The sequence below is a fragment of the Astatotilapia calliptera genome, chromosome 23 (genome assembly GCF_964374335.1).
Source record: "Astatotilapia calliptera chromosome 23, fAstCal68.1, whole genome shotgun sequence".
Classification (NCBI taxonomy): domain Eukaryota; kingdom Metazoa; phylum Chordata; class Actinopteri; order Cichliformes; family Cichlidae; genus Astatotilapia; species Astatotilapia calliptera.
This window is the reverse complement of record NC_137443.1, coordinates 39,525,829-39,538,813: the sequence shown is the minus strand read 5'-3', so window position 1 is coordinate 39,538,813 and position 12,985 is coordinate 39,525,829. Positions and strand designations below refer to the sequence as shown.

The 12,985-nt window shown below is 44.5% G+C and overlaps 1 protein-coding gene across 1 annotated transcript; it reads right to left on the bottom strand.

The window, feature by feature from the left end:
• Window positions 1–4,141: 4,141 nt before the first annotated feature.
• adamts1 (ADAM metallopeptidase with thrombospondin type 1 motif, 1) lies at window positions 4,142–10,045 on the bottom strand. Its single transcript, XM_026158619.2, has 8 exons — window positions 9,021–10,045; window positions 7,850–8,190; window positions 7,617–7,749; window positions 7,067–7,524; window positions 6,786–6,972; window positions 6,488–6,666; window positions 6,084–6,259; window positions 4,142–5,986 (listed from the first exon to the last, which is right to left on the bottom strand). Exons 1-8 carry the CDS (start codon window positions 9,643–9,645, stop codon window positions 5,239–5,241), a joined length of 2,847 nt encoding a protein of 948 aa, XP_026014404.2. The 5' UTR covers window positions 9,646–10,045; the 3' UTR covers window positions 4,142–5,238.
• Between the last annotated feature and the right edge of the window lie 2,940 nt (window positions 10,046–12,985).

Here is a 12,985-nt window from a genome sequence, read left to right as displayed (position 1 = left end):
ATAGTGTCCATTTTCAAAGGTCGTTGTCTTTTCTACTGATCTTAGAAACTGTTTTGTCTTCTTGTGACATTTCCTCTTCGTCATCATAATTACGTTCTGAAAAATCTATATTGTACTGTTGGACTAGAAGCTTCTCAACTTCCACCAAGGAGATTCTGCTTACTGAGAAATGTGGTTCTTTGTCTTCTGTGCCGTTTAGTTCTTTGCTTATGGGTCCGTTCACAACCCAACCAGTGGTAGTCTTCACTGCATAAGGACCTCCATTTTGTCCATTAATGACACGCCATGGCTCCATTGCTTTTGCACAGTTAACTCATATAAGCAGCTCAACATTAGCCTCTATCTCTGGTAGCCTCACTTCATGTAGATACGACCATTTATGAATGTCTGACTGTTTGGGTATGTTTCCACTACTCACAGGTATACTAGTGTGAGTAAACACCTTGGGTAAGTCAGTGAACTTGGAATCTTCCAACCCACACACTTCCAGGTCTGATATAACAAAACTATTCATGAGTTTCTGTTCTCCTGGGTTTTCTTGACTCATGGTACTTAGGAGTATCTGTGTACGCTTTCCTTTAACATTCAGTTTCCTTTGCAGATCTTCAGTGCAAAATGTTGCCGTGCTTCCCGGGTCTAAAAAGGCGTATGTCTCTATGTATTTAACACTCATTTTAGATTTTAGTGAACATTCTTTACATTCCATTCTTCGTTTGCAGAACTTGCTGAGACGCCCAGAAACCAAACATCCAAAACAGAGTCCTTTTGACTTCCACAAGTCTACTTGTTCTTTGTGTGGTTGATTCTTAATCTTGCCACAAGAAACAAGAGCGTGAGGCTGCTGACAGTACAAACATGGCTTCTCAAAAGCACTCACTGTTTTGATTAAGTTTTCTGTTTTAATGTTTGTTTCTTGTGGTCTTTTGTTCTCAGTGGAATGTTGGTGGCAAAATTGCTTCCCCGAAACTCTTTCTTTGCTGGATACCTTTCCCTTTGGTCACTCTTTCCACTTGTCATTACATGGTTGTCTGGGATATTACCAAAGAGTGGATCCATAGCTATTTTAGCTTGGCGGTCTATGAAGTTCATGAAGTCAGCAAATCTTTCTCTTTTACCCCTTTTCTCTTGGAATTCAAATGCCTCAACACTCCGTTTTTGGGTTTTGTAGGGCAGCTTGGATATCACTGTACGTAGATTGGTAGGATTATCCATCTCTTCCAAAAATTCAACATCCTTCATGATGTTGCTACATCCAGTCAAAAACATAGCATAAGCATTTAATGCTTTGCTGTCATCATTTTTCACTTGGGGCCATTTGAGTGCTTTCTAAATGAATGCATTTGCGATCCTTAGCTCATCGCCATAGTGCTTATGTAGCAACTGTTTGGCCTCACGGTAACCTTTGCTAGGAGTCATGTGTACACAACTGTGAATTAGCTCCTGTGGTTCGCCAGCAGTGAATTGTTCCAAGAAATACAACTTATCTTGATTGTTATCAGTCTTTTGCTTTACTGCATGCTCGGAGGCTCTTATGAAGGCTAGTGCATCACCTCTAAAAACAGGACTGTCCTTTGTTGGCTACTGAGCCAGCTGCTGCTGTTTCACAAGTAACTCAGTGATAACATCAGTTTGTTGTGGGGAGCATCATGCCAACCCTTTCCTTTTTAACTCCTCGACCTTGCGATCTTTGTATTGATACATAACTTCTCAGACCATCTTCAGATCTTTCATATTCTTTAAGGACCTTTAACTTTGCTTGGCTTTCAGCTAATGCAGTCTCCAGCTCTAACTCTTCCTTTTCAGCTTTGACTCTTGCTGTTTCAAGCTCAAGATGTTGCCTAATCCTGGCCAACTCAAACTCAAGTTGTTGCTTTTTCTTCAACGCTGCGACACGTTCCAGCATGGCTCCTGCTTCCTGTTTAGCACGAGTTTAGGAAACTCTACTAATTTGGTAGTAATGTGGGTCTCAAGATGGCTCACTTGAGACCCACGTGAGCTATGATCTGCATCATTTCTATCTCCAACCTGTGATGCACTGTCATTTGGTTTCACAGCTTCCTGTAATTCATCTGTGGCGTGCTCCTGCTGCACAGCTTCATTTGGCATCATATGCTTATGATCATCTGCGATCCACTTCTTTGTTGCAATGCTGTGAAGCACTGGCAATGCAAGAGCCCATGATGTTGAGACTAACATAAGAAAAGAAAGAAAAATACAAGTTTCGGTGGAACAACTGCACCAGCAGACAAAATAAGGTTTCTGAAATGTAGGGAAACTGTGATATCCACTGAAAACATTCTTTAAAACTAATTGGAGACTTTAAATGAGCTAGTTTTAAAATCATAATGGCTCTTTAATTGATCAAGTTCTTTTTGAAAACCCTTGGAGCAGTCGTGAAATGGCCCCCACTCACTGAGCCTGGTTCTGCCAGAGGTTTCTTCCTCCCCACTGTGGCCTAGTGCTCGGCTCAAAGGGGCTTGTCTGTTGGGGGTTACTTTTTAATACTGTAAGCTTGTTACCTTACCTTACAGAGTGAAACACCTTGAGAAAGCCATCATTTCATTCTATTTGGCACTATACAGATTGAAGTGAATTGAACTTACAACATAACAAATTCAGCACAGATTTCTGTTAGTTTTCATTGTCTGTGACTTTAAAATACATGTTATTTGTTATTCAGTTAAAACTACGAGTAGAAATTGCAGAGAAAATGATATCATGTCATGTGACCTGTTCTCTAATGTGTGCCTCCTCTCCTGTTTGTTATTTATTCCTGCTGTCTTACTATTAAAATGTCAGTCCTGCAGTTGTTGTGGAATTCACGTTTTCCTATAATTATTTTAAGCTTCTCTGGCATTGATTTTAATTTTTCAGAGAAAAAATATTTCACCCTGTCTTTTCAGAAGCTCGGGGAGCAACTGTGATGATATAATTTCCTCACAGAATAATAAAGTACTCTGATTCTGATAATAATGAGCATATAAAAAGGTTTTGTGAGCAGCTCAAACAGATTTGGGCTGATAACAGCTAATGAACTGATTGTTTTGCAGTCTTCAGTCCAGTTACACCATTATTTAAAAGGGGCCAGTTCACCCAAATGACTAAAGCCCTTCCCTCTTTCCTTTTGCAACCCAAACGTTTCTGAGACACAGACCACTATATGGTTAGTTATGGAATATAGTGGTTTATGGAGTCATAGTGGAGGAGAAAAAATTTATGTAGTCCCATCTAGTGGATGAACTCTGAATCACACACAAAGACACAAAAATCAAAAGTCGTCAAACTCCATTTTGCTGTTTGCCAACCATCAATAAATAATAAAGAAGAAGTTGTCAAACAGGCCCCCAGAGCTCACTGGAACCATGGGCTGTATGTAACAGATGAATGTAGCGGCTCGGTGAAGTCTCATTTTAAAGTTAGATATTTTTTAAGGTGCATGTGTGTATTGGAGTGCATCAGCTGACCCTAATAGACTGGATTAGCGAGGTAACATGCTTTCACTGACCACAACTGTCGCACAGATGTCTTGGATGGACTTTCCCACATGGAGGAATGTTGTTTGTCATACAAAATGCATTAAAAATGCTCATAGGGCCACAGACACCATAAACACAATCGAGAGGTCCTGTCAACTTAGTGGAGATGGAGCCTAGCAAACAGCTGGCAGCTACAGCCTGCTTTTATAATTTGTTATAGCCTGATTTTAAGACCAATACTGATACCAACCAATATTTATTGATTTAAGCAGTTGATACATATGAGCTGATATTTTTTCTTTCAGTCATACGAAACATAGAGGAATTTCCCTAACATTTGTTAAGTTTAGTTATTTTAGAGTCCTTATTGAGGTAATACGGCTATGCAGTTTAAAAAGAATGTAGTTGTGAATTACTTGCTTATGCTGTGCCTGACTCTACTTGTATGAGCTGGTTGGGAAGTTGCCCGCACAATAGTCGATTGTCAGATTAAAACAATATCAACACGTACAAAAAGGCTAAAGGATGTTTCTCTTGTTTATTCTTTACTCCATCATAAATTCCAGTACTGAGATCTCAGCAAATAGCTAATATCGGCTGATAAACGTTGGGCTCTGCTAATAATGCATAACTTTGAGTCAGACAAACAACTCGGGACACATAAATTGAACAAGTTAATGCGATGTTTTATTCATGAACCTAGGACCATTTATATATATAAAACACTGTATAAATACTCTATATATTCTACTTCCTTCTTTGACCTCAATAACAAATAAAAAATAATATTTTTTTAAAAAGCCACATGGTTATATTTAACAGGCTGTACAAAAATAAATAAAGTTTGGATATTCTATACAAAAGGAAAACAAAACAAAACATGGTGTCTTCACAGAAGGCAGGAGAGACTTACTTATGAAGTAGTAGTAGGAGACACGTCCCTCTTTAGGCCTCCACGCACACGCATGTTCACCCACACACACACACACACACACACACACACCTCTTTGGTCTTTGAGGAATTCCCTCTTGGAAGGCTGTGTAGACGAGGGCAAGATATGGCTAAAAAACACTATACTGAGGCATTCAGAGAAACTGGGTGTTACAATGTGCCGCTGGCTAAAACAAAAGAATAGAAAAGAAGATGAAGTGCTTCAGGTTTATGATAAATAAATGCAGACTGAAGTTTGGACATGACCATGAGCCATCTTATTTTCCATACCTGATGGGGTGAGCAGTTAGATTATGAGCTATTCTCTTCCTTTTGTCTCTTTATATACTGTGCGATTAAGCTCCTCCCCCATTCCAACCATTATTTATCTGTCCAGCCCAGCTTGGACAAACATTATATACATGCATTAAAATTATGACACACACATACTGTCTGACACACACACAAACACACACACACAGGTGTGACATTGGTATGATAAGCAGCATCCTCTTTTAGGGAAATCAGGAATGTCCATGCGTTCTTCCCCTCAATGGGACGCAAATGAAATGTGCCACTGCTTTACAAGGAGGACAGACAGGCAGCAAGCTATGTTCAGTCCTACTGTTCAACATTTAACCCCCGGATTGATGGAGGGAATGGCTAAATATTGATAGTTACAGTGACAATTGTGGACACACTGAATTCTGTGGCACTCTCACTCTGGATGTAAACATTCATTAGCCTCTGTGGGCAGAAAAGATCAGAGTTTTTAATCTGCTGTCTTTCTGAGTGCTGGTGTAACAGAAGGTTAGATTGCATATGCAGTCCTCAGCAGGCACTCTGATCGCACAGCTCCAGCAGGGGTCGCGGACGGTCTTTGGGGTCACAGCTGTCGTTGGTTAGCGTGCGCCCGTTGTGGTCGATGCAGCGCAGCGCACGTTTACGGAAACCTCGGCCGCAGGTCTTAGAGCACGGTGACCATTTTCCAAGGAGCCAGGAGGGGCAGGAATGGAGGGCGCAGGACCGTGAGGCCAAAGGGCGAAGCTCCTCTGGGCAGTCTCCAGAGGGATGTCCCTGGGAGTCCAGGCACACGACCGCTCTCTGTTGCACACCTTCTCCGCAGGTCTGGGAACAGGGACCCCACTCCCTCAGAGTCCACTCGGCTCCTCCCACCTCTTGGATGGCATTGATAGACTTCCGACGGCCTCCAATGTTGTTGTTGTTGGAGGATGAAGCAGCATGATTGGGACGAGGGGCAAAATAGCTGTATTTAACCCTGGGCCTCGGGGATTCCCCTACGGAAAGCACCTGGATTGTGAGGGCCTCAGGGAGCGGGGAGAAGCTCCTGATGCGCTCCAGAGTGGCTGAGGAGCCGCTGTAGCGCAAGAGTGCCCCTGGGAGGGGAATGTCCGTCTCCATGGTCATCAGCTTGTAATCACCATTAAGTAAATAGGTTCCATCCTGGCGCCGCACTGCCAAGTAGCTGTTATCGTGACGACTACTGGCTGGAGCACGCTGCTTGATGTCGAGGTGTGTGGCACCAGCAGGGATAGTTACAACATCCTGGTAACCAGGCCTGAAACAGACACAGATGGAGGGTAAATTTAGCAACATATATATTAAAAAAAGAATCTGATACAAGAGTGATGAATATTTTAAGGTCAGATGTCTACCTGGCACGCTCCATAGAGCCTGACACCTTCTTGCAGGTCGAACCATCTCCGCCACACACGCCACACTTATCGAAGCGCCGGTTGGAGCCGATGATACGATCACATCCAGCCTTCACACACTGGCCCTGGACGCAGACTGAGGTGGAATCAGGGCTGCATGGTGTGCCGTCAGCCACCTGGGGTCAGCAGAGAAGCACAAATGGGACATTAAAGTTTTGCTTTGTAAGATTCAAAAGGTAAAAGGTGACTTTTCCATGCTGAGACTGAAACCCAGAGGGTGGGGGGGAAAAGTGCAATGATTAATCCTTTCACTTGGATGTCTGCATGACTTAGAGGACTGTTGAGGGTAATAATGAACTTGTGCACTATAAATATTGTTTTTTGTAGCCTTTAGAAACTCTCACCTTAGACTTGAGGACAAAGAAGTATCCGGTCCCCTTGGCCCTGCACACCAGCTTGCAGCGGTCTTTAGGTGAAACTCCAGCGTACTTGGGGACCCACTCGACGCCGTCGCCTGAACCCAGTGACACTTGAGCTGACATGTCATTGTGGGCCAAGCACTGCTCCTCACGGAAAGACAGGCCTGACAAAGAGACAAGGATAAGTCAGCTTTAGTGCTAGTGTATAACCGCAGGCCAGCATTCACACCCAGGTAACGAGTGGGAAGTGAATTATTTCTATTTAATCGCCAAAATTTCTTACCATTGGTGTCTGGGCACACTTCTGTGTTGCATGAGCGGTACTGGATCCTCTTTCCCTCGCAGTATTTTCCCCCATTCTCAGGCACAGGGTTATCACAGGCACGGAAGGAATACTGCACTCCTCCACCACAGGTCCGAGAGCAGTCGCCCCAGGGACCCCAGGGACCCCATCCACCATTAACAGGAGTCTGAAATCAGGGCAATTTAAAAATTATAGCTCGATTGGTCCAGCAGACTAACAGCATGTAGAAAAAAAGTGCTTAAATCAGGTCTGGGTCATACCTGTTGTTTAGCGGCCTGGCTCTTAGTGAGACAGTGCCCAGCCAAGCAGTAGCTGTCATGCCCGCAGGGTGTCCCATCAGCCCATGGGAAGTTCTTGGTTTGGCACACGAGCAAACCATTGGATGTAGTCACAGTGCACCACAGAGCTGCACAAGTGGTGCTCAGGTCAGGGCAGTGCTGGGAGTCTTCATCAAAGGTCAGGCTACACTGATGGTCAGCATCATAGACTGCCCCGGGCAGGGGCTGGGGCAGTGGCTCGGGCTTAACAGGCTTATCCAGCAGACACTGACCATGGCCGTTGTCCAGGAAGGTGGTGACCATTAGGGCGGAGCAAGGAGACCAAGGCTGCTGCTGGTCCAGGTTAGACAGGGTGGAGGCCATCATGTGGGAACCCCAGTGGGCACCGTTGATGCCAGAACACAGCTGGGCATCATCATGAGGCATGTTAAACACGTGGCCTGAAGGAGGAGATGAAATAAGTTATTTAATAAGTGATGCATGTAATTAAAAAGATTTTACATCATGGCCAAACTTTTTTTTTTTTACTTACCCAGTTCGTGTGCCACTGTAAATGCTGCTTGGAGTCCATCATCCTCAATAATCGAGCAGCTCCTGTCCGGGTCACACACCGTGCCAACATCCGCCATGCCCAAAGTGTCACACGAGTGGGCACCGCAAAGGTCCTAACAAAGCAGAAAGTGGAGAGCAAGATCGTGAATACTCCCCATTTCTCCACACCTGTTCTATTATATGCTCTACCATAAAACCAACACTCTGACTTACCGTCCTGGTGAAGAGCACAGCCGTGTCGTAGTGCTCCGGGTGGCGGTCGCTTGGAGGATTGTGCTGTCGCTGCCACTTGCAGAAGTTGCGGAGAGTCATGGCAGCGTTGGATGACACCTGAGGACCTCGCTCCTCCTCGTACACCACCAGCAGCTTCACCACCGCCAGGCTGATTGAGTTGTGGATGCTAGGGTGGCGGTAAAGGCGGGACGCCACTGCCATAATGCTCAGGAGGTAAGGTTTGAGCCCCGTGCCGTGGAACTCGGCCATAGACTGGTCAGCCACCAGCATGATCTCCAGATAACGAGGGGTGGAAACAAAACGCCTGGCCCTGTGGTGAGCTGAGAGCAGAGGTTTAATGAGCATTTATTCTGTTAGTCCAACGTTTGCTGCTGAGTTCTGCAGTGTGCAAGTTGCCCCAGATAAACTGAATGACTTCAATTATAAGAAATGCTAGAGGGCAGTTAGTGTCCTAAATAGCAGCTACAGGGACCCGTTATTTTTTTTTTCTTCTCAGAGGGATAGAGGCTCCCAGGAGAGCTCCGGATGTGCCTGGAGCAGCCTGGCTGCCATGACTCAGCGTCACACCACCAACAGCTCCTCCTCCTCGGGGTCCACGCATTCTTAAACTGACCTTCTCTGGTGGAAAATTATGCCAGAGAGAGAAAGAGCGAAGGGAGAAAATCCTTTCTGGGGGTGGGGTGGGGGGAAGAGTGTCTGCCGGTGAGAGTTGTACCAGGAGGCGAGTTTACACGCCTCAGCGATACCGGGCTCTGACTGGCCCCAACCCCCTTCACCCACACTCCTCCTCTTCTTTCCTCTTAAAGTAGTTTAACCCCCCCCCCCCCACACACACACACACACCACCCCCACCTTTCCTCCCCTCCCTTCCTCACTGGCAGTGCGCTGACAGAGCTGTCAAAAGGTAGTCGAGTGCATCGCGCACGCTGTGCAACCCTGACACATTAACTTTTGCTACATTTACACGTTTAACATAAAATCTAATCTTTGCTCTCTTTTTTAATATTTAAAGCTGAATACTTTTCGTTTTTAAAAATACATAAATAACCTTGTTGGGTTTTCTTTGCTTCTTTTATGTTGCTGCTCTCCGCATTTCAGCTAAGTCCGTCATAAAAATGAGTAACAGCGTGTAAAATGCGCACAGCATTACCTGTCTGGTCTGCGTTAGGGGCTCCGTGACTGGCCGCTTTTCCCAGATTCTTTGGCACCCTCTCCTCATCCTCGTTGACCCCGCACTTGGAGGTGCTCTCCTCAGCCGAAGCTGCCCGGCCTCTCCGGCGAATCGTATGCACATCTTCGTCCGTGCCCAAGAAATCAGTGGAGTTAAGGGGCTGAATAAAGTACTCTTCGCCCTTGAAGTAGAATCCGCCCCTGAGTCCATGGCACAGGTTGAGCGCAGCGGCGGAGCGCTCATCCCCGTTCACCGTGCCCGAGTAGAAGCAACCCGGCTCGGCTCCGCTATTGGGTTTCGGTGTCGGTTCAGACACTGGAGTCCCCACGATGTGGAAGACAAAACCTGGCGCCAAAAAGGTCTGGTCAGGCTCTAGACGCAAAACCAGCTGCATGCCAAATACGTCCAACCGGTACACCCTCATTTCCGCCTCCTTCTCGCTCTCCTCCGCGGAAAGAGTCCGCCACGGTTCGGTTTCGCTCTCCGACCGGGCCGTCGGGTCTAACCTGACCGGCACAACGGTGCCCTGCTCCCAAGCACCGTGCGCTGCGCAGACGCACAGAGCGGCAATTAAACTGATGGAAATGGGTAAAAACGACATCATGGAACTGTGGAATCCGACAAGTGGAAAGATAAACTGAGAGTTAAGTCTTTACAATGAAGAAGTAAATCCTTTAAAAATCCACCATGAACTAAAAAAAGGTCTTTGAACTCACAAAACCCCCAAAACCCAATATTACGCACACGTATATAAATCTAAACAAATAACTAAGAAAAAAATCAAATCCAGTGCAAAACTAATTTAAAAGTTATGTGCAGATTTGAACTGTTGCAAAGAAGTCCGTTCATTAAACGACAATAAGGGTTGCGGCAGTAAAATCCAACAGGTCGCCTCTATCTCTCTATCTCTTTCTTTAAAACTGAGATGTCTCCGTGTCTAAATCTAGCTGTCAGGTCAGAGGCAAGTCTTTGCTCTGCAGGACCGTCTGGTCTGTTCTGCCTTCTGTCAGAACTGAGCCGGTCCCTCCTATTTATCCCCATATCCCGGGACCACCCCTTTCCTGAGGGCCCTTTGATCTGAGTGGGGCCGAATCCCGTGCGCAACGAAAACGCACCAGCGACCTGGAGCGTTGCCATGATAATCAATCATTGTGGAGGAGAGAGCTCTTGGCAGAGGAACTTTTCTTCTTTGGTCCGTGCTTATCTGTCAGAACAGTTACTCTTAAAGCCCCTCACGGTATCATTGCTGTATGTGGGTTATATTAGCATTCACCTTATAATATAGACTTTCGAAGAATTTCACTGGAAACGTCTTTAGGCCCCTTTTAGTGTATACCTGATAAAGCTTTGTTATAGAAGCGGTGTTCTACTTTCTCAGAGCTGTATAACGTTCATTAGACGTTAATCCGTTTCTAGCATGGCGAAGTGTCACTGCAGCTGAAGAAGGGAAGCTGGGGAATGGGAACAATATCGTGCTGGCCTGGGCTCCAGAAGCCGTACTCACCTTTTCTGTGCCAAGCCGGCTGTGGTGCGCCGTGGCCAGGTTCCACCGCTCTGCTCCCCGGGGAGAGGGAGCAGAGAGGGGCCGCCGAGGTCTTAAGGTGGAGCGGTTCCTCCACTGTGCTGTTTCTGCACTACAGCCACGGCAGGCACAGCCCCAGCCCTCGGGCTCCTTCCCCCGCCCGTACCGACTGCTGATCTCCTCTTAGACACAGGAAGAGTTTACGCTGGAGTTTCATTAAAAAGTAACTGGCAAAGCAAGGTTCCTGTTATCTACAGTGCTTGCAAGACACGTCAGAAATGAATGAAAATAGCCCGCATACATCTTTTTAAAGAAATCATCAAAATAATTATGCAGTTTTTAAAGGCAAACATACTGATATTACCCTTAAATGTTTTAAGGTTAGATTAATGTTACGACTTTAAAGACACGTGTGAAATGATTGAATTAATTGTTTTGGACCAAGTTTGATAGCTCCTACATTGCTTATTCTCTCTCTGTATCTATTTTTTCTGTTTGTTGTTACTGTTGACTTATAGAAGCAAACATCAGTGATGAGTGTGAATGGACAGATTGTGGAATTCCACCTTAAAAGCAACAGGTTCGAAAAAAAGAATAACTGTAACTTCGGCTACTTCCAGTAGATGGCAGGTAATTGTTCAGGAATGTCTCCAGGCAGTTGGAGAAATTTTCCATGACCCCATAGAGCAACCATAAGCGTGGCCGATAGGTGGTGCTCTTGCATCAGAAATGGGGTGAGCTGCCGAACGCGAGGGGGCAGCCTTCCCACATAAACCAATATGAAAGTACTGCGTAGAGAACGGTGTTTGTGCTTTAGGGTGCTGATTATGCAACGCAGAAAGTTTATGAGATGATAAATGTTCAATAGAAACGGGAGATAAATGATTTTCAAGGAAAAACGTGAGGTGTGAAACTTTTCACCTGAAACAGCATTAATTGGTGATCCAGATGGGCTTTCGCCCACTTAAGCCAGATGCAGTGTAGGAAAGTTAACAGTGTAGCTTGAAATGATGTCAGAAGTGAATAAATGAACAAATTCACCAAAATCCTATATTTTATTGAGTAGTATTGAAAGAAAAGAAACAAACAAAAAAATGAATCTGAGAGATATAATCGTTTATTGTAAAATAAATGCTCATTTTGAATTTGATGCCAGGAATATGATTCATAAATACTGGGACTGACCGATGTGGTGCATCAGTGCTTGGGGAAAATAATTACTTAAAAATAAGTCACATAATCATTTCTTCTGTTAGTTCCAGTAGATTTTTCTTTGTGTACAGCTGACCTGGGCTGCTACTCTATATTCACTGCTCTTTGTGGATTTAGCCAGTTGAATTCAACAAGCAGATGAGATGTGATTTTCAGTTTCAGGAGAGTTATAAGGCTGATCTTCAATCCCTGGACATTATAAAGCTAGTCTAAAGCTAATTTAAAGTTAGAATTAAGCATCATCGTATTAAATAGAAATCTGCTACCAGAATATAACCTAACCTGGACCATGAACATGATAGCCTGCTCTGTAGCAGTCTAGCTTAAGCATCACTATAATCTTCTCTATATGGTACTGCCAACTAACCAGTTTACCATGCAGGAAGCAATGCAATGCTGTAACATGCAAAACATTAGCTCATTCCACAGAAGTATGCATTAGCCCACATTTTACATCGAATTGCTCATTAATTGAACTCACAACATCTTAATTAACTTAAAGTGATTTATGGATCATTCTGGGCCACTTTAAGATCTGTGTGTAAGTGTTCAGAAGCTCAGACCAGTTTCTCTAGTTTTAAAGGAAAATGATGCTTCATTCGAGCTGTTAGTTTGGGCCAGATGCACTTAATGGGTTCAGATCTTGATTGTACCTTTGAACCATGGTGTAATATATGCAGAACATTTCTGGGCATCATTGCAAGGTAAGCAGGGTGTTCCTTGCAAAAGAAGTCATCTGGAAGTGGGATACAATATTTCAGAGCCTGTATATATCAACCACCATTAATGGTGCCTTCACAGATGTGCAAGTTATGTGTGCAATGTAATAAACTAGAAACTGGTAACGAGCCAAATCTTCCCTTTCACATAAAACCTGAAGGATCGCAGTGATTTCTAGAAAGACTGTCAAGTTTTTACTCGTCCATCAACAGGACAGATTTTTAATTCACTTTGGTTGTTTCTAAACCGACTGAGGCCCAGAGACAGTGGGAGTGTTTCTACATGTATTTTTACATGGTAGAAGCTTAACTTGCATGGTTGGATGCACTAACAATCTGTATTCAACAATGGATTTTAGACATGTCCTAAAACCATGTGGTTTCTACAACTGAATCATGGCTCTTGTTTTAAACCTGAAGTGGTTACTTAAATTACTTTACAACAGTCCAGCTTCAGAGGTCAGAGTAGTATGTCCTTAAAATGGATCAAA